This window comes from Pyricularia grisea (assembly GCF_004355905.1).
Source record: "Pyricularia grisea strain NI907 chromosome Unknown Pyricularia_grisea_NI907_Scaffold_1, whole genome shotgun sequence".
Taxonomy (NCBI): domain Eukaryota; kingdom Fungi; phylum Ascomycota; class Sordariomycetes; order Magnaporthales; family Pyriculariaceae; genus Pyricularia; species Pyricularia grisea.
The window spans coordinates 1,735,155-1,760,733 of NW_022156716.1; the positions used below are offsets into that span (position 1 = coordinate 1,735,155).

Here is a 25,579-nt window from a genome sequence, read left to right on the forward strand (position 1 = left end):
GAGCTTTTGGAACCAATTCTATTCTAATCAACTTGCTCTATTATTGCCAGTCAGAATAATTCTGCTACTCTATCATCGTATATTGCTAAAGGCCTATCGATGCTGCAGAAAACCCGCCTTTGACGCGCTTGTTGCCCTGACCCAAGCCAGCCCGCGTCGTGAGCCACGTCGCCGTCATGGCTGCACTCGGCGCTCTCGACACCCCTCGAACCAATCTGGGGGATGCAACCTACCTAAGTCGCCAACCAGACCTCGATCTTTCAGAGGAGGTTTCCGTGCCTTCGCCCTCAAAAGATGCCAACCTTTTCCAGCAACTTCGAAATGGCGGTCGGCAAAGTCTGCGGACGCCCCGCGGCAAGCGCACCCCGTTCGGCGAGCGACAAAACAGGGCCGCAGGCGGCGGCGCGCCAGAGTTCACGCCTCTGCTCAAGTCGGCGACGAGGAGGAGTGTGCGCAGGCATAGTGGTAAAGAGAACGTCGCTGCCACCCCCGCATTCCTCAACAAGATCGACGAGGACATGACCCCCTTACCCAACATGGACAACAGCGTCTTTGGCATGTCGCGCAACACGTCTTCATTCATTGGTCGCACTCCGGTACCGCAGGTCGACAGCGACAGCACTGTAGATACCCCTATGGTCATGAAGACGCGTCGCAATGCCGCCAAGAGCCCGTTGAACGACAAGAACCAGCTCTCTCTCCGCGAGCAAGAGAATGTCATAGACCGCATCGAGAAGGAGAATTTTGGCCTCAAGCTCAAGATTCACTTTCTGGAGGACGCACTACGGAGGGCAGGCCCAGGATTTAGTGAAGCCGCGCTAAAGGAAAACACGGAGCTCAAAGTCGACAGCGTCACCATGAAGCGTGAGCTGCATAGATACAAGAAACACCTTACATCAGCCGAGAAGGACCTCGAGGCGTATCGACAACAGATCCTTGAGATGCAAGAGAAGTTCAAGAAGCGCCAAGCAAATGAGGGGCAACGCCTAGAGATAGAGAGGTTGCAGCAGGCGCTGGAAGAAAAAGATGCAGGCCTGGAAGACTTACAGCAAAAGCTGGACCAGGGAGAGAAGGAATTGGACAGGATAGAAAAGCTCCAAGACGAAATTGGTGACTTGGAAGCCGACAACCGCGCCAAGGACCAACTGATCGGACAGCATGAAGACGAAATTGAAGACTTGAAACTGCGGGTTCAGGCCGCTGAAGACAAGGCCAAGGATTCACAGCGGCGCATGGTCGAGCTGGAGGAGAAAGCACAGGCAAGCAGCAAACTGGCAGAGGTGAAGGAAACGATCGAGGATCTCGAGGCAGACGTTCGTCGACTTCAGAACGAGCTTGAGGAATCTAAAGATAAGCTGCAAGATGCTGTGGATGCCAAGGACCGAGCGGAGGGTGACCTAGAGGAACTCCAGGAGGAAATGGCGAACAAGTCAGTCGTGACCAAGGGACTCTCTCGGCAAGTGGAGGAAAAGATTGCCCGCCTTCAGGATGAAGTCGAGGATGCGCGCAGCAACTTGGCGACAGTCAACAACCGATACCAGGAGAAGGAACACGAGGTAGAGGATCTCAAACGCAAACTAAAAGAATCACGCCAAGAACGAGAAACTTTTGAGCGCGAAAACAGGTCTTTATCTGCAGAAGTCGATGAATTGCAGGGAGATCTCCGGTCCGCAAACGATCACAAATCCATGCTGCAGACACGCCACGATGCGTTGACCAAAGAGTCCGCCTCTCTGCAACGGGACGTGTCAAGACTTGAGCGGGATGTTACATCTCTGGAGGCGAGCCTAGAACAGGAGAGGCAGCATGCTCTCCAAATAGAACGAACGGTCCGCGAGCAGAACAGGGCCGAAATCAACCGACTTCGATCTGAGATATCTGATCTGCAAGCCAGGGCCCAGGAAGCGGAGGAAGACCGCCAACATGCGACGCAGTCTGACCGTATCTCTCGGGATCAGCTGAGAGATGAAGTCGAGCGTCTCAAGGACGATATTTCTGATTTGCAGGCCCAGATTCGAGAAAAAGATAACATGTACGACAACGACCGCGAGAAGTGGGAAACGGAGATTCGCAACCTTGAGGCCGAGCGCGACCGGGCCGAAGAGCGAGCCAACGGGCTTCAGCGTACGATCGACAAATTGCGAGCAACCGAAGGTGCTCTGTCTACGAAAGAGGCCAAGCTCCAGCACATTATCGATACCGAGACCGAGCGACACAGGAAAGAGGAGGCCGTCCTATCCCGACAGATCGAAAGCTTACAGAAGACCCTGGACTCGAGGCAAACAATGCTCGAGGATCTGCGTATCGAGCTTTCAGCTGTCCGTGAGCAGCTTCGTCAGGCTCAGGTGGATTATCAAAGTGAGGTCGACAAAGTTGAGGGTCTCGAGGATGAGCTTGAACTTTTGCAAGTCGAGCTTGACGAACAATCGGAAAAGGCTAGTCAAGATTTGGAGCAGGCCAAACGAGAGTGTGAGAACCTTCGACAGCAGCTTAAGTCAGCCCAAGAATCTGCAGTCACTTCAGTTAGACAATCAACCACCGTATCTCAGGAGGTAGCCAGGCATAATTCGGAGCATATCCAGCGTCTCAAGGACCAACTGGCTGAGTCTACAACAAAGTTCTCAAAGGCTACCAAGGAAAAACAACTTCTCCAGGAACAGCTCGCTGGCGTCAACACCGAGCTGTATTCCCTCCGTGTTTCGCTGGCCGAGACTCAGGCCGAAAGGGAATCCCTTGAGAGCGATTTGAGACTGGCTAAGCAGAGTGGCCAGGACGTCCACGTCGTGAACCAAGAGATTGTTGACCTTCGAACAACAAAAACGAAGCTTGACAGTGAGGTACGCCGTCTGAAGGAAGAAAACAAGTCGCTTGCTGGTCGTCTTATGCAGATCGAGGCTGAGCTTCAGGACGCCAAGCTTCATGGCCAGGACACTGCCCTACTGGATCAGGAACGCATGGATCTCCTGACAGCAAAGTCTAGGCTAGACGGTGAGGTTCGGCGCCTGGGCGACCAAAACAGATCCCTGACTTCGCGTCTTCGAGAAGTCGAGACAGAACTTCGACTTGCGAAGCAACAAGAAGATCATACCAAGCAACTTGAGCTGCAGAGAGGTGATATCATCTCTGCCAAGTCCAGGCTCGAGAGCGAGTTGAGGCGTCTCAAGGAGGAAAATGTGGTACTCGCTACGGAAAAGGCCGAGATCGAAAACGAACTAGTTCGCGTCTCCAAGAATCAGGGAGAAGACACTTTGGATCTCAATTTTGAGCGCATTACGCTTCGAACAGCCAAGAACAAGCTTGAAACCGAGCTACGGTGTCTGAAGGAGAAGAACAGGCAGCTCGAGGAGTCTCTGCTTGAGCTTGAGAGACAGTTGGATGAGGAGAATGAGAGGGCAGCCCAGGAGGAGGAGCGGCTCACCCACGAGATCCTTGAGCTCCAGGCCAAGCTCCGTCAGTCGACTGACACGCAAGCCCAGACAGCTTCTCGACGAAAGATCCGCGAGCTTGAACGCCGCATAGACGACTACGAGGCCCGGTTGGCCATCACCACAAATTTGGCTAATGTTGACGGCAACAGCGACCTTTCTATACTGCGCCGCGACATCACCAGCGCTCGCCAAAAAGAGCGGGACTTTGCTGAACGCGAGGCCGCCCACAAGAGCACCGTTCGCGACCTCAAGCGTCAGATCTCGGATCTGGAACGCATGGTGCACGAGGCCGAGATGCAGCGTCTGCTGGCCTCGCCTGCGGATGCCCGTACGCCTTCGGCACGCAAGTCAGAACTGGCACAACTTCGCCACCAGCTCACACTGGCTCACCAAGTCGGACAGGATCTCAAGCAAGCACTTCGAGAGGCCGAGCGTGACGCGGATGCCGTCAAGGACGAGCTTCAGGCACGCATTGGGGACCTTGAAGACCAAGCGGCATCGTTGGAGCAGCAACTGGACGATGCCCGGGCCGCGGCCGAGGAAGCGGCATCAGCCAGCGAAACTGCTTTGATCAAGTACAAAGGAAAGGTTGAGCGATACAGACGTGAGCGGGATCAGTATGCCGCTGCACTGGACGAGATGCAACATACAGACCATGGCAGCGCCCTGACAGCTCGAACCGACGTCAGCAACGAGGAACGACGAGACCTTCACGGAATGCTTCGCAAGGCACAAATCGAGGCTGACTCTTTTGAGCGCGAGGTGCGGGAACACAAGGCCCTAGCCGAGGAGCTGTCCAAGGCACAAGAAACCCTCCGTCTTAAGCTCGAGCGCGTCCGAGGTGAAAGGGCCGTCTACCGCAAGGAGGCGGAGCGGATGCGCCGGGATCTGCGAGCCGTAGAGCTCAACAACGCTGAATTAATACGAGCCAAGGACGAGGCAGAAGGCGCGCTCGTGGCAAATGCGCTGATCCTTGCAAGCCGAGACGCCGCCGCCATTGCAGCACCAGCCAGCAACGACAACAAAGCCGCCGAGACAGTCAAGGAACCCGAACAAGTCGCAGAGAGACAAGACCTAACTAAGAATCGCGAGGTCCAGGCGCCGGCCCAGAACAGCGATATCGATGCCAAAGCGGTTCTAGAGAAGGCCGAGAAGCAAAGAGAGCGTCATCAGCGGGAGCTACGTGGACTAGTCACTCAGATTGAATGGATGCAGGCTCGGTGGGAGCGGGAGTCGCGGTTCCGGCTTGATGCTGTATCAAGCAAGCAATACCTTCAGCACGAACTGAAGGTGGCGAAGGAGTGGTGAGTTTAAACCTATATCATACGATATACGTGCATAGAACCCCGCAAAGACGATGAACACAGCTGACCAGTCTGATCCTGCCTATAGCAACAAGCTCGACCTCGATATTCTCGGGGAGATCGTCAAGACTATCGAAGAGCGCCAAACACCTTCTCACGCCATGCGCAAGCAGCACGAAATTGACGCTTCGACGCCGATGCGCAAGCTCAAGCACGTGCTCCACGCTGTCCGCTTCACAATCCGCCTGCGGCGATCCGCCCAGGCCTGGAGCGTCCACCTTCAGACGCGACAGCGCCTGCAGGATGCGCTGGACAAAGTGCAAAAGGCCAGCCGCATGCGAAAGATGCGCGACGAGTGGCGAGCCCAGGTCTACGCCAAGCTCGACGCCGACCGCGAGGCGGCCGGACTACCCCCCGCCATCCGTCCCAAGGACGCAACCATAACCACCGTGCTCAGCGTCGAATTTTGAGTCTCACGTGAACGACTTTTTTTTTCTGCCTTTCTCCTATGCTAGCCCGAAGTCTTTCTATCTCTTCACTTGAATGTTGAGAAGTACAGGCCTTGTTGAAAGAGTTTATTTTCATGTCCGAAGCGAATCCAAGTTTGTTTGTTTAAGCAGCTTGTTTATGACCTTTTTTTGTCCCTTCTTTTTTTCCTCTTGCTGCTTGGAGTTTGGAGACCTTGGCGGGGACAGTATTATACCTTGTTTCTTGTTTTTATCTTATTATTATTTTCCGCTACAGCTTTTCACCCCCTTCTCCACGTTCGTTATTTACGATTATTTGGTTTGGGATGGAGTTGGACAAACAAAATGATACCGGTTTATTTGGGAGTTTTTTTTTTTTTTTCTTTCTTTGAAGGCGATCGAGGGACATACCCTGTATGAGGTACTTTATATGGGAGTTTTTGTCTGATTGTTTGTCGAGATTGCCGTCATCATCAGCTGGGCGTCGGGCGTTGAAAGAGCATTAAGAGAGCATTCTATCATTGAAGCTTTCTTCTTCAATACTTAATCAAAGCTTTAATCTCGCTTTTTCGTCTTATTTTGCCGTGATTTCTTCGTGTGATAGTGATGACGGCAGACTTATATACATACCTCAGGAGCCAGAAGCAAATCATGACGCAGACGCACATATAAGCATAAAAAAAACGTTGTTTTATTCTAGGGAAGGGTAATAAATAACCCGACCAACATCGGACCAGCGGACGGCCAAGAATCAATATACAAAAAAACTCCCACCATCCCTTCGTACCATTCCAATCGCTGATGAGATACAAGCCTATCAACCCATAATGGCAATAAATCGTGATAAAGAAAAAAAATGCTTGGAGGAAAATGAAAATGCCGCTATACTAATGACGCTGTTCCAATGGAGTTTCCCCCTTTTCTTTACCTCTTAGAATGCTGGTAAAAAGTCATTGATCTCCCATGAGGGTATAAACAGGTGTAAGCAGAGAAAATCATGATGAGTCCCTCCCAATTTAATAAGAAATATCATTACAACTGTATTTTCGACATGCTGTGTTGGGTCGATACAGGGAAAAGATAGTATATAGGTCTCCGCTATGGTTACAATATGAACCTTAGATCTGTGTCTAAGAGGTTTAAAGTTAGCTTCTTCTTTTCCTTTCTCTTGTATAGGAGATGAGAACGGTATATCTGTGCTGGTGGGTGATTAGCTACTTACTCAGGGGATGGCTGCACGACAGTTGTGGCTTCTGCGTGTATTTAGTCGCCAGCTCGTCTCGGATGCTATTTAACAGCTGGACGTAGCTTTGTTGGGGATTCTTCTTTAATGCTGTGATGAAAGCCCATGACATGGCGCCCGTGTACTGTGATGCTATGGCCGCGTCGGCACTGCAAGCAAAAGGATTCTTTGTCAGCTGGCTGTTCCCTGGCTAGATCCCACGAGCCGTGAACCTTCAACAGTGGAGATGGGATCCTGGGTACACATGTACTCACGATGTTTGGTCATCTTTGCTTCCCGAAAACATGATCACGTCGGCAGGCGACGTCTTGGTCGCCAATGTGATGTTGCGGGCCTCCTCGCCATTCGTGGCCTTTTTGAAAAATCCAATAATGTTGCTGGCAACACCGCCCATATCGCCCCGGCTGTAGGCTTGCATGGCGTCCAGGAGGCCCATGCCGGCCTCCTTTGCCAAGTTGGGCTCCTTTAGGACACCCTGGGTCGAGTATATGTACGGCAAATCTAGGGCGGTGCCCGAATGGCACGAATCGAAGATGGCCGTGAGGCGCACTCCCGGCTGCAGGGGCATCACCATGATTCGATGCATTTCGTCGTCCGTGATGTGGCCCGTTTGTCGGAAATCGACCGGGTAAATGACTTCGTCGTAGCCGTCCTCTTCGTCACCGTCGAGGTCTTTTGTTTGTCCACCGTGGCCTGTGTAAGAAGCCCCCAAGGTTGCGAATCAGCACATGTGCTCGCCGCCGGGTGTTTCTATGCGGTTCAAGACGCGAGGCGGTAAAGTATGGTGGGGCGAGGCCGACTTACCGGAGTAGTGAAAGAAGAGAGAGTCGTTTGGTCTTGCATCCTTTACTAGCCAGTGCATTGCGCGCAGGAGGTTTTGCTTGGTCGGCTGGCTCATGGGGTTCTGCTGGTCATCGGTAAGGAGCACCATGTCCTCGCGCTTGTAGCCGTAGTTTTCGATCAGGTAGTTGGACATGTTCCGGACATCGTTGATGCAGCCTCGGAGCTGGCCTCGCTGGCCAAAGTAGTTGATGCCAATCATCAAGGCTTTCCTCTTTCCGGTGCATTGCGAATACTGATAGTGGTAGTTCTGCGGGGCGCCGTGGCCGAAGGTTTGGGGAGTCGATGGCGGTGGAGGCGCGTTTCCGTACGAGGGCGGGCCGGAGGGAGGGACTGTTGTCGAGCGTTCCAATGGCTTGTCAGCAGTCCGCCGACAAAAGCACGGCATCGTGTTTGGTGGTGCAGTAGGCCGGTTTGGTCTTTCTTTCTTTCTTTCTTTCTTTCTTCTTCATATATTGTCGTGCAATGCGGTCAAACTCCAGGGGCGAGCGCGCGCTGCGGGCACGGGCATAGCAATCTGGTACTATAGACCCCAAGCGCGATAGGCTGAGGAATGAGGGGACGTAAACTTACATTGACGACCATAGTGCGACTGCTGGTTGTAGCCATACTGTTGGGGTGGTGGCTGTGCGGAAGACGGACACAAGTCATTGAAAGTTAGCCCCTAGCGCCAGCCCATGCAAGATTGTCGGACATCCTCCTATTTGTTGATGTTTAGAAGCAGCCGACGGGAAGGTATACACGGGATTGACAAGCAACCCTTGCTCAATCAATCATGCAACCAGCCCCCGTCTTGCCATGTGCTCCTGCTGCTTCTTTTCCCCTGATTTTCTGTCACGCACCTGGTGATAGCCGCCATAATTCTGCGGTGGTAGTGGTGGCGGTGGATGATGATATCCGTAACCGGGGCTGGGAGATGGGTGGCCATAACCATTGGGGGCAGCACTTGGAATTTAAAAGCAAGTCAGTACCTGTGCAAGATCAAAGTGTGCATAAAAAATGATAATGTGTGGAGAGTAAAAAAAAGGTGCGGGCGACAACGGCGACAACGGCGAGAGGGACTTCCTCTCAATCGTCAAAATGCCAATTGAACAAATTGATTCGACCGACCGACTGGACAGACATACTAGCCATAATGCTGAGGATATTGGCCTGGGGGTGGGCCTGAATATGCCCCGTGGTAGCCCTGACCCGGGTATCCAGACATGTTTGTCCAAGTTGAAAATGTCGCGTTATAAGTTTTATTGAAGTAGGCGCGGCCGATTGCACATGGAAATGTACAGGTATAAAGTCTCAAGGGGGAAGATAAGAGAGACGCTGTTTTGTGACCTTCGTTCGTACTATTTTTTTTTTTTTTTTCTGTTCCGAGCGCGCTTTCTATCGAATGCCAAGGTCGTAGCCACTCCGAGTTGCGGGTAAGGCGGAAGTGGGGTACGTAGGTAGGTTACTACGTGTACCTAGGTAAGATGGTAAGGTCAGGTGGGAAGGTAAGGTTTAAAGAAATAAACAACACAATTTAATACGAAGATGTAACAGGAAAAGGATCAACAGCACTAGGTCTAGTTGTGTTCCTTTAGAGGTTTATATGCTTTGGAAAAGAAAGGGACGAGAAATCTCAAATATAAATGGCGGCAGCGTCAAGAGATAAAAAGGAGCCCGGCGGGTCGGCGCAGCTCCAACAAGGAGAAAATAAATATTGGATCCAAGGTAGGACCGGACCGGATGGCTGGTAGGCTGTGTTGTAAAAAAGGTAGGTGTTGCTATCGTACATGATGCATCCAGTTCCAACTGATGAAGCTATGCTACCAATGATTGATGGGTTGATCGATGGCTTGATTTCGGGTCCTTTTGATGGCATAAGCAAGCAATGCAACAATGTATCTCTCCATGTAAGTCAGCCGGGTAGCTAAGGTTACTAGCGAGGTACCTTGGTCGCCCACGAGACGTGCTTGTTCGTGGAGCTTGGGGGGAGGAGGGGTGTTCAGGTAAGGTGCAGTATATACGGGCATGTGGGAAGGGACAAACTATATCAATCTTTTCTTTTTTTTTTGTATATTCAAGGTTAGACGTTTTAGACCTTTTGCTGATCACATTCTGTATCATTTCAAATGTCGCCGCTGGTTAGAGGCCTGAAACTGAAAGTTAAACTTATCTATTTAGATATATACCCATATAGTTTGTGGCTGCTACTGAGAGCTGATGTTGTATTCAGATTGCTTTGGCTGCACTGCTCGGCAAACATTTGCAGGGCCAGAGCCCGGCCCTGGATAAACGGCACCGCTAGTCCTGACTCGCCCTTGAAAAACGGCGTGGCGTCGCATGGGTCGCACTTTGGTCGAGTGTCTTAGCGCCAAAAAGTTGGCAGGTGCGGTGCAAAGTAGTAGTAGTGTAGTATCCGTAATCGCGTCAACGTGCTGTCACTTACCTACGCCAAGCTACTTAAGGGGTGGGGACTATTTCATCCCAGTTTCCAGTGCTACAGCGCAGGTACCAGTACCAGGTAAAGATCGGTACCACGAAAGCCCTTACGATGTACAGTTTAACTTACATTAATTAGGTAGGTATCTTACATTAACCTTTTAAAGTGGTATTAGGTGGGTGCCTCATCCTAAGTCGGCCTGTTACCACGTTACAGCCAGCAGGGAATCCACCTACCTATGTTATTCCGAACGAAGGCGGTCAAACTTTTCTTGCTTTCGGTGTCCTTACCTAAGGTACCACTTGCCGATTCGATACAGTGAATACTTTGCTTTGATTATTGATAGCAAATTAACGACCTGCTTCGCAAGCAAAATACAAGGTACCTTAGGTACCTTAGGTCTTAGGTAATAAATATTAAACTCCGAACTGCACAGTCTCAATTGGACTGGTTGTATGCGCTCGTGAAAGGCTCGGGGCTGGGTCACGTCTGAAACTATTCGACTCGTCGGCCATACAATTTCTCCTTACTCACTTTTGCTTGGTTGGACATGTACATGTTTGTATTCACACCTGATGTCACGCTCGCAATATCTTTCACATGCCCGACTTGTGCAGACAGTTTGCTTTTCTCCGTCCAACAGGGCTGACTGCAAGCGCTTGGCGCATGCACGAACTACATTGGTCAGTCTGATCGCATACAGGCTGACTGATTGCAGTTGAGATGGAACCATTTTTGACACTGACAAAGCCTCCTAACCCCCATTTTGCCCATATATCCTTTTGTTTCTTTTTTTTTTCCTATTCTTTCCAGGTAGATAATTACTCAATTTGGTATCTTTTTCTTCCACCTCGTCATAAGGGCCTGCGGCTATGCTTGGAGGAATCGTCGTCTAAGCCAAGAAATGCCAACAATTGTGTTCATAATTCTTCAATATAATATATATGACATTTTTCAACTGCCTGGGTTATATGCATGTGTATCTAGGGCATCTCTCTAGTATAGTCAATAGTAGGGAAATTTGAGGCTTGGTGGGGTTTATCTGGCAAGGGCTTTTTCATCAACAACAGTCGGCCATGTCCGTAAAGTTGCAAAACTTATGAATAGCTGAAACTTTGGTCCGTATTCGGTTCTTCTGCTCTCGGTCGCCAGGAGCGGAAGCCAAACCGCGGGATAATGCGTCAAATCAAGTCAAGGTGCCATCCGGTTACTGACATGAAAATCTTCTCTTTTCTTTGTTGCTGCGCCCATGGAGTAACCATCTACTATGGTAGAACCAGTGTGGGGTTCAAGCCGGATGATTTGACCGACTGTACCGTACTTTAAGGGTCCGTGATTAAGCTCAGGGTCTCATCCGAACCCAGGGCGCAGAATGGGTTGGTGGTGGCCATGCTCCGGTCAAATATTTGTCCCCTCTCAATTTTTATTTATTTCTTTAGTTTCTGTCCGTCATTTCATCCATCCAGTCGGTAAGGCGGTATTTTTTTTTTCTTTTTTTTCTTCTTCTTTTTTGTGTGTGTACCAGACGATGAGCGGATGCGATGCTGCAAGAACTCCCAAGTTGGTTAGCTTCACGGCGTGCGCGAAGCTGAAAGCGCGGGGTTCTTGACCAATGGCAACGGCGACATGATGCTACCTGCATCGAGGTAATCTCTAAAGCGGTCTAGTTTCACCGCTACAATGGAACTTTTGTTTATTTTCTTAAAGCCAAGAAAATGAAAGGGGAAAAAAAAGACTAAAGCAGCTATCCTTCTTATTGCTAAACTCCCGCTGTGGTACAAACCAAGCCTCACCCGCATGCATGTGTTATTTACTGAGCATGGAGTATAATCAGACCAGGGCTGTTTTATACCTGTTCAAAATAACCTCACACATTAAGCCCTTTTTTAGTGGATCCCTCCATCGGGTCTAGGCTCGCGGGGCACTACCACGTAGATTCTCAGTCCCGCATCTTTGGAACTTGGTCACTCCGCCTCAAAGTGTTTTGGAAGCGAGTGTCACCTACCTTCAGCTCCAAGCTCCAGTTTGCATTCCACGGACCAGGGCTTTCCTTGAAGCTGTCATCATTTCAACGGTTAACCGGCTTGGCTTAACTAGATGGCGGGGATGCGGGTGCATCTACTACCTTCGGACACCTCCGTAGAGGAGAGAAGAAAAAAAAAAAAGACAACTTCCTGTTCTAGAAACCCGGGGAACACTGTCGGTGATCACATACTTATCTTGAATATAATATACTTCTATTGCACCCCGGATGGAAAGTTTAATGGACCAATAGAGGCGTTGCAAATCAGCACAGCCTCTTCCCCTCGTCATCATGTACAAGTTCGAAGTGGCTTGACTAAGAACATGGCCAAGATCTCGGCAAGAGTTTGTTGTCATTGTTGTTCAGTTCTCCCAGCATGCACATTTGGATTCTGCAATATCTTCGACAGCACTATTCCTACTCCGCTTGAGTATCTGACCTTGGCCTCCTTTATCTGGTTTGTACCATTCCTTGTCGCATGTTGCAATAACTATCAGTCTTTCTCCAGTGTTACCAGCTGTGAATCTTACCACAGCTAATCTTGTTTGGCCTCGCAGCCAGCGAGTTTGATATCTTGAAGCCTCCCACTTGATTTAGACTCTACTTAGACATTCAGCTCGGTATCCTATCTGGGTCATCATCAGGTGTCCTACTGTTGGGTGGTCAGCACTTTGAAACGTAGCGGCATGCAGTTCAAAAACATACTCCCGCTTCTTCGTATAAGCGGTCAGAAAGACCCTGTCTTCTGTGGGAGATAAAGGCTTCCAGGCTACAATTAATATCTATTGGCGGGGCATCAACATAAAGATGTAAACTAAAGTATTACATTTGACCCTTGGCTATAATCGCTGCTAAAGTGGAACGCACCAAAAGAACCCAAGAGTCTCCTCACTTTATATTCCCATGAGAGAAGAAGCAAAAGTTACGATAACTTGAGGCTATCTTGATATGTATATTTAACTAACAATCTTTATATAAACCATATCACTATCTAGTTATGTCTCTTTCATCCTTCAGCTTCTCTGCCAACTTCCCCCCCGGTACTTTTAATTCGTATGTAGAAAAAAGACAACCCCAGTCACTGCGTCATCTAGCAAGATATATGCAGCTTACGAAAGTATATCACCCAGCCCAAGAACCCTATTCACCGCACAATGTCCCCCCACACCTCCACTCACACCCCCCTCCCTCCAGATTCACACACCCCTGACCTCTTCTTCTCAGCCCTGCCACCCTCTGGCAGCTCCGGAGCGGGAACCTGCAGCAGAGCCCAGAACGTCGGCGACCTCGATCACTTGGCGGCTCGCCGTTCTCCACCATCGTCATGCCCGGCGGTGGGCTGTAAGTGAGAGGCATTGGTGTGTGTGTGTGTGTGTGTGTGTGTGGGGAGCTTAGGGAGAGGCTCCAAAAAAAAAGCCGCAGCCGAACACATGTCAACGTCTGAGTACTTTACCTTGCTTTATCGGGTAAGTGTGGTGGTGTGCCTTGGAGCCACAAGGGCCCGGTCATGGCCGGGCAACTTTGACCGGTGGGGACCTATACTCCGTACGGCGAATGGGTATGGCCAGGGTTCGGTAGCCCGGTAATGAGGCTGTGTGTCTGTGGGGATAGTTGTGATACTACTATATCTCAACGTCTGTAATGGGTTCATATGTTGTGTTACCCATTATAAGGTTATGGACATGGCCCAGTCGGCGAGATTATTGCAGCTACCCTGATTCCTGACCGATGTTTTGATTGGTTGTGTTTCGAGGGTGTTGCTGGAAGGTATAGACAGAGTAGTATACTTTCAATTTTTGAATGGCATGAGTCTCTGTTATCCTGCCTCCGGGGGGCGAGTACATACCTAAAATGGTTACCTTCGGTACCATGTTTTGCTGATAACCCTTCAATAAGTCGATACTGTCCATTTCCGCTATTATGTCATTGAATATTTAATATCGTCCAATCAACAAGAAATACTGTGGATAGTTGGAAAGATATAGATTTGCTAAACCACTCACAAACGTCCAAAGGGCTATCAAACTTCGACTTCAGTTCCCAGGATTTGTTTCATTTGTAATGCCATAAGATGGCAAGACGATTATTTTTCACCTAGAACTTGGCAGGTATTGAATTATTGTCATCTCCAAAGCATACACCACGGGCTTCCACAAAACAAAAAGATGTATTCATTACGCTGCAAATGTATGCGAGACAGCAGTATGAACTCGAATATCCTAGGTAGCCAAGCACCCATGTAATTCCTAGACGATGACCTTGGCAACAAAGCCCCAGGAAACATTGAACCTGACTCGTTTACGTGCCAGTCATCTTGACATCGTCACCATTGCCGTCATCAGTAGCACGCATGAGATACGCCATCATAGCCCATACAACCTTCATAGCAGCAACTCGGTCTTCGGCAAGAAACAAGTCGTACCACTGCGTCCGATAGACATCCAGCCCGCCCCAGCTTCGGGCCTTGTCTCCACAGGTAGAGCCTTTGTTCATATTGTCAGGTGCCCCGTCAAGCACCTCAAGCAGCCGCGTAGGCACGCGCACACGCAGGAAGGAGATGTGATGGAACAGTGCACTGACAACAAAAATGTCGTCAAAGTCGGCGCCAGGAATTCGACCAATGGGGCTGTACCGGGTCTTGGGATCCCACGCCGCCGCGGGTGGCCGTACCATACGGTAATTGTCGTAGATGGCCAGTGTTGTCCGACGACTCTTTGTGCGGACCCGGGGCGCTAGGTGTGGCATGGGGTGGTGCTGTATACTTTTACGACCACCTGCTGATGGTGAGGGCGAAGATGATGGAGAGGCGGCGTGAATGATCGGTCCGCCAATTTTGCGGTTCGGACCAGTTTCGCTGTTGGGATCAGAGACGGGTCGAGCTGGCTCTTCTCCTGCGAGTGATGACTTGATTGGCTCAGCTAGCGATGCTGCAGGCCTTGACCTCCCCTTGTTGCCCCCACTACTTCTCCGGTCGCCGCCCTCTGTAGTTCCCGTGCTAGTTGACGTTGCTGAACTGAGCTCAACCTCACGTCCGATGGGACCACCTGTGCCGCCGCCCCAGCGCTTTTTCGTCGCCCACCAAGAATCCTTACCAATACGTCTTTCAATGTGGCCCTCACGAGCTCGATGTTGTGCCGTGACTAGAGCAGCCACAATCTCACGAGCCAGGTCGACGACCGAGTCCGGGTGTGTGGACTGCGTCGAATTGGTTGGATCACTAGGGGGGAATGTCGTAGTATGGCGGGCCGAGACGGCCGCTACCGGACCCTCGCAGAGGCCTTGACGGGCCGCCTCTCGGGTTCGAGGAGTGCGGAAAATGAAAGTGCAATCCGAAGAGAAGTAACTGCTGGGCCCTGGCGATGGTACTGACTGCGACAGAGCCGCAACATCCTGCACACTTGTTGACTTTGGGTCACTGGTATTGTCCGGGGTTGGAGCCAGGATAGATGGAGAATTGAGATATAGTCTGGGTTCAATCCGCGGCCCTGTGACGCTGCATCCAAAGTCATAAGCCACAAGCTTCAGAAAAGAATTCGTCACGTTGATTCTATACTCTGGAGGCATCTGAGTTCCTGAACCAGTGCGGTAGAAAATGACTTCCTCCGTAGCCTTTGCCTGTACATTGCCTTCGGCCTGGGTAGTGCCTTGAGCGGCAACCTCGCCAGTGGCGGTGGAAGTAGGATTCGCCACCTTTCCGGCAAGTACAGCTGAGGTATCGTCCCAGTAGGTCGAGACAACTTCGAGGTTGCGGAAGAACTCATACGAATTGCCCAATCGGGCCTGGACTTGTCCGGGAACAGGCTTCATGCGACGGACGGAACGATAAGCAGCCTCGTTGGGGGTTAAGAGCTCCCTCATGCGGTCCTGGTAGATCTCTACACCGGGAGACATGTTGCCGTTGCATATGCGAACTCTTGTCGACTGATTTATGTCACAGGCCCGAGCATGATCCATGGCTTCCCAGTCGGCGAAATTTGGCAGCACCGAAGGATCTGGGATCAGCTCTTGAATTGCAACATTGGGCACCACGTGGACCCCGAGAGCCTCGAAATGCTTTTCGGAAACATCCGCAGGCCTGATGATAGTCCGTAGTAGCTTGACAAGCGGAACCTTGGGTGAGTCAAGGTGACCTTCATTATCATCAGCTTGATCTATACCTCCACCTTGGTGAGCGGCAAAGCGCGGTAGGTAGCTCGGGAGGTTGACCGGGGTTGGCGGGGGCACATCTTTGGGTGGCTTTTGCGGAGCGGCAGCCGCTGTGTATGGTAGATGTCAGCAATATGTTTTTTTTTTCTTTTTTTTTTTTCCACAGTAGTTGTGGGGCGGTGCAACCAAAGAAGAAAAAAAACTAGAGGAAATGAAGTGGTAGATGTGTGGCTTGTTGTTTGTCATGTAATTTACTGAGAATATAGTGTGTACTTGGGTGTGGAGAGCAACATCAACCATCGAATATCAACGCTGGTTACGGTCGATCATACAAGAACGGACACCGGGAGAAGGGTGGTCCGCGAATAGAGAGTGCATAGTGGCAAAAGACGAGGGCGGGGACAGACAGAGCCTCGCATTATCGAAAGGAATTATTGACCGGATGGAAACCGAAACAAATAGACACCTTGGCGCATTTTATCTCTCTGTTCTTCTCTTGGGTCTGTCTGGCCTCGTCTGCTCAATACTAGATACTTCGTGCGCAAGAACGAAATGGAGACCAGAAAACATGAACAGCACGGTAAAAGGCCCGGCAAGCCGATTCAAGACATGGGGGACCTTCCGTAAGGTGAGCTAGAGGAACTGGGGCGATTGATATGATGGTGAAAGAGGGGCCGAGCGAACATGATCAGAGGCAGGGCAGGGCCTTGGAGTGGGTGTATCAAAGAGTATGGTCTGCCTTTGTCTGAGGAAATACAACTGAGGCATAGCATGCTCCATCCATGCACGCACATGATGAAGTTGTGTTCTCAAAGAACAATTTTGAGCAACATTAATAGTGACAATAAGAAATTACCGGGGCATGATAGCGAGAAGGAGAAAAAAAAAAAAAAAAAAAAAAAAAAAAAAAAAAAAAAAAAAAAAAAAAAAAAAAAAAAAAAAAAAGAAAGAAAGAAAGAAAGTTATAGGCGAGAAGAAGCAGAAAAAAAAAGGAAGAAGAAAAGCCGTATATACATCAGCAGTCACTGACTGTCTGGCTTCATTCCTGGATTGAGACGGAGGCGGCACTGATGGATGGAAGTGATAGTATCTGGCTCGCTAGAACCAAGCAAGAAACATGGTTGAGACGGACAATAGTAGTCCAATATCACTTCACTTACCAAAGTGCAACCCTCCAAACATGGTATGGAAACTAAAAAGAGGGACTGGCTGGTGAATTATCTCCTTGGCTAGCTGACATCGATACTGGCTGATGGATGGGCGTTGTCGGGAACCTGGGGCTCAGGTCAAAACCAATTCGATGACGATTCCAACAAAAAAAAAAAAAAAAAAAAAAAAAAAAAAAAAGAAGAAAAGATTCCCCGTTCGAGAATGCGAACCAGACTCGCGGTTTGGCTGGCCAAGAATCCGTTCCAGGAGGGCCTCAACTGTCGGAAGTTTGTCGACAATGGGGTTGGAACAGACGACAACGACGCCGCTCTGCGCTTGCGTATCTGTGTCGGACTGGATCTGTCGTGCTTGGAGTCGCGGGTTGACGTCTACCAAATCAACCTCAGGTAGGTCTAGGCGGCGACCTAAAATCGAGTGGAGGTGGATGGAGGCCTTAGCGTGTGTCGCCTTGCTCGGCAGCGACCCCAAACCTGGCAAGTGCTACACCTGCTTGCCGTACGCCCAAGACGGCACTGTCCCGACCGGGAGGGGTTGGTGGAGAGAAGTGGAGCCTTCCTCCGGAGGTCTGTTCGTCAATCTAATGAAGTGCGACGCGGCGACTGCTTACTACGTACGGTACACGATTCAACTCTTTGAAAGAACAGTCAACCATCAATCAGGTCACCGTGCCATTTTGACAAGGCCACGTGAAATGCAACCAATGACTTGTCAGCTTGGTAGGTTAAAACGAACCAAGTTACCCGACGGAGCAAAAGCTGCGAAGCCGACTAAGTCTAGTCTAGAACTCTAGGGGGCCGAGACGCGGACTGGGTAAGGTATTTGTTGGAAAGCATGAGCAAGCTATCTCGAATATTACCTACCTAGCCAGGAATTAACAATATCTTATTGTGCATAGATACCCTAGCACAGAATATACTGTAAGTATATTACCTAGTTACCTGCCTAGGTAGGGAGTTAAAACTACCCGAAGATAGTGGCCACCTCTCCGTCGTTTTTTCCCCCCGTGTGCGGTGGATTCCGAAACAAAAACTGGATAGGATAGGACATTGTGAGTGGGTTGACCTAAAACAAGCACGTTTGATGATCTACCTTGGGCGCAAAGGCTTCTAGCTCGCTGGCAGGAAACACCAAACATTGGGGTCCTAAATTAATTGAGTCTGAAAGAGATCTAGGGCTAAACCAACCACAAAAGCCAAGCTTGTTTTTATTTTTATTTTTATTTTATTTTCTTGTGTATCTTGTCTTTTCACCTTGTGCACCCGCACAGAAAGTTGTGAAAATAAAATAAAAATATCTCTTAATAAATAACCATGTTCTGCCAGTTTCTTGATCTACATACAGTTCTTATGGCATTGTGTCTTCTAAACATCAGATTGTAAATATTGCAGTATATGGGTATAAAATACAAAGTCATTTGTCGGATACCACTTAAATCTGTACACACACTACAGACAAAATGAGCTTGGATGATGCTTGGTCTGCAGACAGCGACAGTTCTGCCCAACGACGTCGAGCTGTCACGATCAAGACCAAAAGGGAGATAGAGAGCCGAGACAAGTGCGTGGTCGCCAAGTCTAGGGTCCCCATCTTTTGCAACAAATAGATACACACGACATGCGCTACCATGCATGTGTAGGACAAGGGCCAGCGATACTTGCAAGGTAGGTTGTGGCTGACTAGCAGAGGTAGGCAGTGCAGCTAGACCTTGCCAAAACAATCATGCGAATGTTATGAGGGGGGAAAGGAATCACAGCGAACAATTAAACGGACTCCGCCAAGGAAAATCCGATTGATTGCATCAACTCGAGTCGGGAGTCAAGACGAGCGGAGCGGCCGAGTCGTCTTGACGTGCAAAAGGACTTGAATGTATCGTAGTAGATGTCCTCGGAGCAAGGCCTAAATACTAAAAAAGATTTTCATCTCAACACTGCCAACAAGCCAGCCGGCGACGTATGGCCAAACGTGCCTAAGACGAGACCCGGTGGACTGTGACATTCAACGAGAACGAGCGCTAGGGATTGTACCTCTCTTCAATTTCAAATTCGCTTAGGCTGCTGCATAGACGTTTATGTTGTGAATTTTGTCGTCCAAAGTTGTGACACCAGTGCGAAAACTTGCAGAATACCTACTTGTCGTGGTACTTCGTACAAGAAAGTGTATAGGGAACTCGTGACATAAAAATAATACCCGTAGCCTGGCCCGGCAGGTCGGTATGGCTTGAGAATAGGTCTATTCTAGAAATAGTCTAGTTTGGTAAAATAGTTTAGATCAGCGGATGTTAATCTATTGAACGAAAGTATACCGGTATTTAGTTCAGGTTCGTACTATTTGTAGGCCTTGGTTTTTTTTTCTCTTTTTTTTCTGTGGAGGACCACTAACCGTTTGACCATGCACAGACAGATCCAAAATGCCTGTCTGTTCGAGCAGCGTTTCCTCTGGGCCAATGAGCATCAATTACGCTGGGTGGTAAGTTTATGCATCTCGATGGCAGCTGCATTAAACATTCTAATTGTGTCCTGTTATGCAGCAGGCTGAGCAGAATGCATGCAAAAGGGGACGGGAACGACGGTTAGTTGCCAAGGAGCAAGCCAGTTCCATCAAGTGCCTCACGAATGCAGGCAGCCGGGAGATTGATACCATCTGCGCACACAAGTTCTTTTGCGCCTATCCACTTTTCTTTTTTGGTTTTGATGTCTGGCATTATCCCTCGTCTCCAGGCTCTGTCCATGTCTGGTAGCCCACCTACGGCATGGCCGCATGGATAGATGGATACCGGGGTGCTTGGATGTATACTACTATTGCATTGTAGTAAGTGGAATCCCAGTGGAGATGACCCTTTACGCAGTATTCCCCTCCATCTTCTCTTTTGCATCATAGGCAGGGCGAAGTGGTCCGTCATCTGTTCTCTTGGTTCCTTTCTGTTTAATAAAGAAAAAGAAGGGACAAAACCGTTGTTTTGGTTCAGGCTAAATGGCTAGACTGGAATGAGAGGAGATGTCCATGATTGACATTCGCGATAGGTCAATACAGTACACGACCATGACTCTAAGTGAGAAACATTGTGGGTATGGAGACACTAGTTAGTTAGGAATTGATTTGTAGTCGTTTTAACCCGACTTGTGTTTTTTTCCCCGGATCGGATGGTGGAAGAAGGAAAAGAAAATCAATAGAAGCAAACCAGAAAAGTCTAGGTAAGAATTGAACTGGGCTAGAGCAGTGTGAAAAAAACCGTTTTCTTTTTTTCTTTTCCTTCTTTCACTCACCCTCCTCTTTTCAGCCCCCCTCAAGTCCCCTGTGGTCAAGGCTAGCTAAAAGCGACCCCAGGTGATGACCAGGAAACCCATGGATCCATTTATATTAGCCTCAATTTGCAGTTCATTTTACAGTATTTTGTACTTCGTATACCTCTCTGTAGTATCTCACATTACTGCGCACACAGCTACAAAATACACAACCAAGTCAAAGAAGAGCACGTCACAGGGGTCCCTTGGGGGTGCTTCAGATTTGTCGCAGACCAGGGGTTTTCCCGCTTGGATGCCCCCACTATCTCCATCCAATGCTACCACACCAGCAGTCAGTTCAACGCAGATGGGAACCCGGAATACCCGAGTTTGGAAAAGCGCGGGCCGTCGTGCGGCTCTCCCATCCACAAACGACGTCGCCAAATCCCTGCAATGAGTATTTTGTCGCTCCCATCAAACAAAAGATCACCACTCTTCTGCTACAGACAGCACTCCGCCAAAAGTCCGTGCGGAAGAGGGGGTCATCGGAAAGAATATTGTTTGCGATACGCCCAGATTCAAGGACTAACCACAAGCAGGAGAAGATGAGAGAGCGAGGAGATATGTTCAACTGGTATCCTGGCGTGAATATTTTGAACGGCAAGAACATACATCCATCCTGACGTTTATCGGCTGGGATCGAGTCAAGAACCGAAGAACTGAAGAGGTAGATGTGAGAGAAGGCCACACACACAATGTGGAAGCGAAAAGCCGGTAGGGATAAAAGATATTAAGGAAGAAAAAAAGAAAAAAAAAAAAGAGAATTACCGTGGTACAGCCTAAAAAAAGGGCCCTCGACCAGGAGAAGGCGGGGATACCCTCCCCTTGCATTGCCTTCCCCTTTCCCTACTCCATCACAGTTACTGCTGCCAGTCACAACCAGCTAGCCATCTGTCACAACCATGGCAGCACAACCCCAAGACAGGGGACAAGCCATCGCCATCCATTAATCCAGCTAGCCTGTTGTTTCCTTCTTTTGGATCCATTCCCGGAGTCCGGCCGACCAGTCGCACACTGTCTCTTGTTCCCACACACATTTCATTCTGGGCCCTGTCTTTGTCTCGACGGCTGACTGGCCTGGTCTCCCCTTCTCATACACTTTTTCGTCCTCCATCCTTCTTCCGTTCGTCTTCCGAACCCTTTTACGATTTCCCTTCATATCATCTGCATCAAAAGCTTCTTGTTTTCATTTTTGTTTTCCTCTAACCTTTAGCCGCTGGTCCGTTGCTCGGATCATTGTCTCTTTCCTCACTCTGCCGGACGGAAATTTCTCTTTCACCGTCATTGTGCGCAGATCAGATCATCTTTCATGATCTCTCCATGACCTTAGTGGCCCGTGAGGCCTCTTTCCCCTTCTTTTCTTTCCTCTCTTCACCATTTTTAAACCGAGTTTTTTTTTCTTTGTATATTTTCGTTTCCTTCTGCCAGGTTCGTTTCGTGCGGCGGCTGGAATCGCCTGGAAGCAACAATTATTTTTCGTCACACCTATTACCCGCCGACAACAAGACGACATTTCACCGATCGACACACATTCGAACGCTCGACGACTTTTTTTTTTCTGGTGTGGAGGAAGACGATACGACTAGGAGGATATTTAAAGCAAGGGGAAAAGGACCAGGAGGAATTATAGGGAAACATCACTGACGGACTGCTGGTTGCCCGTCGGCCAGCGGTCGCCTTGAAACGGCCCAATGTCATCAAACTCAAATTTGCCTCAGGGTGCCTTCTTCACCAACATCGGCGGGAAGAGGTGTACCGCGATTCCAAAGAACAGTGGTGGCAACAATGGCAACACTCGTGGGGGAACTCGGGGAGGGGGCAACACTGGGGGTCGGACTTCAGCTGCGCCGTCGCGAACGCGGGCTAGGAATACGAGTGTAGCATCAATCAGTACGACGCACTCTCCATCGTCACTACCCCCAGCTCAGACAACCCTCAGCACCACCACCACCACACCTCCGCCTCCTCCACCAGCGCCTACAGAGACACCGTCTACATCAACGCCGGAGCCGGCACGGTCGACACCGGCGTCGGAAGTCCCCCCTCCCGCACTCGCTGCCCCTGCTCCCGCCTCGTCCTCTGACTCGTCCTCTGTTGCGCCTGTAACCACTACCCCCGCTGCTTCTACCACCCAACCAACCCCCGTCCAATCCCAACCAACTCCTTCACAACCCGCTCCTGCTCAAGAAGGAGCAACTGATGGTGGGGCTGGGTCTGGGGCTGGGTCTGGGTCTGGAACTGGAAACGGGACCGGCACCGGGACTGGAAACGGGACCGGCACCGGGACTGGGACCGGGGGCGAGGCCGCTGCGTCACAGCCTGCCGCACAGAGCACTCCCCCGGCTGCAGCGCCGGCCGCGTCGTCTGAAAGCACACCAATAGCCAGTTTCTCTGTCATTGGGGACGGTGTCGGCACTTCAGCCGTATCATCTGCATTGCCACCAGCACAGCCTGCACAAAGCCCAAGCCCAGAAGCTGATCTTAAAGACCCAGCAGCTACCACCGCATCACTGCAGCCGAGCTCAACATCTGCGCCTGCGGCAGACGCAACGAGCACCCCAGCCGCCCCGGGAACCTCTCCCCTGCCCATAGCTGCCGAACCAACACCCTCCTCAAGCCCCGGTGCGACGCCGGCGATCACTACAATTGGCACTGCTCAGCCGACAGATAGCGGTGCCACTAACTCTGGCAGCGGAACCGGCACTGGTTCGGGTGCCGGCGCCGGCATCAACAATAACAACAACCCGACAGTCAGCGCAGTGCCAGCCAGTGGCAACGATGGGGACGGTAACAAGATGACCGTGGCAGTTGCCGGAGGCGTGGTCGGCGGCGTGATCCTGATCAGCCTGATCGCCTTCTTGATATGGTTCCTCAGGAAGAGGCAGCTCAAGAAGAGGAGGAGCACGCTTTTGACACCATTGTCGACCGGTACAGGTCCGGGCTTCCCTGCCGATAAATCTTACGTTATCAACCGCGGCAGTATTGGTCCGACGGCTCGAACCGAGAAACTCAAGGCATCTGTTGCATATGGCATTGGCAAGGTCAAGGAGCGCGTCAACTCTTTCGTCTCCCGCGGGAACGGCTCGAGTGGAGGCGTCAACATGAATCGCGGAAACTCGCAGTTTATGGAGAACACCAGCCCGACCCTGTCAAGATCGAACAGCATCGCCTCACGACATGCAGATGGAGGCGTCAAGGGATGGTGGGGAGGAGTGGCTGCGGCAGGCATGTTCAAGCGGAACAAGAAGGAGGATACTGGGGATCCGTTCGGAAGCGTGCAGGAAAAGAAGGCTCCAATGACTGCCGGCAACGTAACTGCGCAGCCAGACTTCCTCACTCTCCTGGGTATGGATGATCGGGAGCTTCAGCGTGAGGCGCAGAGGAAGAGGGCCAGCCGAAACGGCAGCGCCTCTTCCACCGATCACTTCCTTGGTAATCTGGGCCTAAGCTTTAACAATAGCAACGGTGGCGGTGATGACCCCTTCGCCGACTCGAATTCTCTACCACATCAGAGTGCAAAGCCAGCGCCACTAAAACCAGGCGGTAGCAGCGGCAACAGTGATCCTTTCTCCGACGCCAACCAGATACCCGCAGCAGCCGCCACCAAGCCATCTACCTATGTTGAGAACGTCCGTAGTTCTCGTGGCTCGTCCATCGGAAGGCTAGACAGCTTCTATCAGCGCGAGTCTGTGAACAGTGTAGAGAGCTTCGAGACGAGACGTAATAAGTTCCGATCCGACCCATTCGACCTCGAACGGCCAGAGCTCCTAGGTCGCAGCCAAGGCAGCAACAATTTCGGTATGCTAGGCGGCGACGTCCCACGGCTCAGCAGCGCCATACCAGGAATCGCCATCAAGCCGCCCCGGTCAGTTCACCAGAGATCCGAGAGCTTCACGTCCAAGTACTCGAGCGGCGTGAGCTTGGGTGACTGGAGCGACCCGGGTCCCGATATTGGGCCGGGCAGCAGTCGTCAGGACCTGCCCGAAATGCTTAGGGAAGAATCGCCTACACAGGGAATCAACTCAAGGCGATCTCCCAGCAATGCCAGCACTGGCGTTGGAAAGGCGATGTGAGTTGGCCGACTCTGAGCATCCTTCCATGCTTGGACGGTGAAGGTCACCTTTGCATCACCCAATGTACGAGGTTCGGAGATACGGGATTAGTTTCTTGTTGAATGTCTTTTTTTTTTCCGGCTCCATTTCAGCCACTTTAGAACTTGGTATGGGAGGTTATTACTTGTAACCCCCATCTCATTTTCTTCTTGTAAAATTGTTAAAGTCACTCTTTATCACTTCTGCCTACCAATCTTGCCCAATTCAACACGCCACAGCCCCGGCCACATAGTTCCCATCAACTCAGTTTACAGCATATTACGGTAGCGGATACATCCATCATTTTTTCATACCAAACAGTCGCATATATTCCACGGCTAGCACATACCATCCAAGCGAAGCATCACTCCTACCACAAGAATCACCAAATCAAAAGCTGTCTTTCTATGGATGTCTTTCTAGGGGGCTTCATGCTCCCTCATCAAGGCCACGGTCCATCATCAATTCATAATCTGGTGCGCTAGTAGAGGGCAATTTGTTTTGTTCCTCGTCTTATTGTCTTTTTATTATTTATTTTGTTTTATCTTGTTTTCATTTCGTTTTATTTTTTTTCAATCCGATGCTTTCGTCGCGAAGCTAGGAGAAAAAATGGGAAGCAAGAGGAAATTATTTTGTATTGGGATGCCGGGAAATGTGGATGATATACATGTCTGTGTACATAAAAGATATACCCCTACGACGATGGGCTGACGCTCGCTATTTACTTTTTTGACTGCACATGATACGGAACGCATATTCTTTTTTTCTCGTTACTCGTCTGTCTTCATGACATATCACACGACAGACATGATAAAAGACTGAGTAGCCTTAAGCAATACCCACACATCTTGGACGCGGCCATCGCACAAACTTGACCTCGGAGTTTGGGGCTCTCGACTATAGGATGGAAATGGTATTAACAGTCGCTGTCGACTCAAGCCACGAGAGGGTTGTTCATACTGCTTCCAGAAGCGAAGCTGTCCAGTCCACGATCTTGAGACAGGGATGCCCCAAACACCTTTTTACACCCACTGCATCACACATGTCCAGCCCAGGAACATGTGACCACTCTTCAATTGCAAGTTTTGTTCGTCTTCCCTGTCGTCTACTCGCTAACCGACTGGCATGTCTAACAACCCGCCCCCCCCCCCCCCCCCCCCCCCCCCC

At 50.3% G+C, this 25,579-nt stretch overlaps 5 protein-coding genes across 5 annotated transcripts; 3 read left to right on the forward strand and 2 right to left on the reverse strand.

Moving 5' to 3' along the window:
* Positions 1 to 176: 176 nt before the first annotated feature.
* On the forward strand, positions 177 to 5,202 carry PgNI_00473 (uncharacterized protein; the record flags this gene model as incomplete). The annotated part of the gene is made up of 2 exons (XM_031120553.1): positions 177 to 4,732; positions 4,821 to 5,202. The coding sequence occupies 2 exons, from the start codon at positions 177 to 179 to the stop codon at positions 5,200 to 5,202; spliced, it is 4,938 nt and encodes a 1,645-aa protein (XP_030987982.1).
* Positions 5,203 to 5,866: 664 nt separating this feature from the next.
* PgNI_00474 (uncharacterized protein) lies at positions 5,867 to 8,917 on the reverse strand. The gene is made up of 7 exons (XM_031120554.1): positions 8,410 to 8,917; positions 8,125 to 8,227; positions 7,856 to 7,907; positions 7,247 to 7,615; positions 6,697 to 7,135; positions 6,422 to 6,591; positions 5,867 to 6,329 (listed from the first exon to the last, which is right to left on the reverse strand). Exons 1-7 carry the CDS (start codon positions 8,487 to 8,489, stop codon positions 6,304 to 6,306), a joined length of 1,239 nt encoding a protein of 412 aa, XP_030987979.1. The 5' UTR covers positions 8,490 to 8,917; the 3' UTR covers positions 5,867 to 6,303.
* A 137-nt stretch (positions 8,918 to 9,054) lies between these two features.
* PgNI_00475 (uncharacterized protein) lies at positions 9,055 to 9,566 on the forward strand (the record flags this gene model as incomplete). The annotated part of the gene is made up of 3 exons (XM_031120555.1): positions 9,055 to 9,171; positions 9,202 to 9,267; positions 9,495 to 9,566. The coding sequence occupies 3 exons, from the start codon at positions 9,055 to 9,057 to the stop codon at positions 9,564 to 9,566; spliced, it is 255 nt and encodes an 84-aa protein (XP_030987980.1).
* Positions 9,567 to 14,022: 4,456 nt separating this feature from the next.
* Positions 14,023 to 17,155, reverse strand: PgNI_00476 (uncharacterized protein; the record flags this gene model as incomplete). Its single annotated transcript, XM_031120556.1, has 2 exons — positions 17,031 to 17,155; positions 14,023 to 15,980 (listed from the first exon to the last, which is right to left on the reverse strand). Exons 1-2 carry the CDS (start codon positions 17,050 to 17,052, stop codon positions 14,023 to 14,025), a joined length of 1,980 nt encoding a protein of 659 aa, XP_030987977.1. The 5' UTR covers positions 17,053 to 17,155.
* A 4,857-nt stretch (positions 17,156 to 22,012) lies between these two features.
* On the forward strand, positions 22,013 to 24,394 carry PgNI_00477 (uncharacterized protein; the record flags this gene model as incomplete). The annotated part of the gene is made up of 1 exon (XM_031120557.1): positions 22,013 to 24,394. The coding sequence occupies one exon, from the start codon at positions 22,013 to 22,015 to the stop codon at positions 24,392 to 24,394; it is 2,382 nt and encodes a 793-aa protein (XP_030987978.1).
* Positions 24,395 to 25,579: the final 1,185 nt, after the last annotated feature.

Bases quoted from the DNA above. Each gene is read 5' to 3' on its own strand.
- PgNI_00474 (XM_031120554.1), bottom strand. From the start codon at position 8,489: ATGTCTGGATACCCGGGTCAGGGCTACCACGGGGCATATTCAGGCCCA. The intron at 7,908-8,124 runs GTGCGTGACAGA...TCTTCCGCACAG, and splicing joins ATTATGGCGGCTATCACCAG to CCACCACCCCAACAGTATGG. The intron at 7,136-7,246 runs GTAAGTCGGCCT...CTTCTTACACAG, and splicing joins TCTCTTCTTTCACTACTCCG to GCCACGGTGGACAAACAAAA.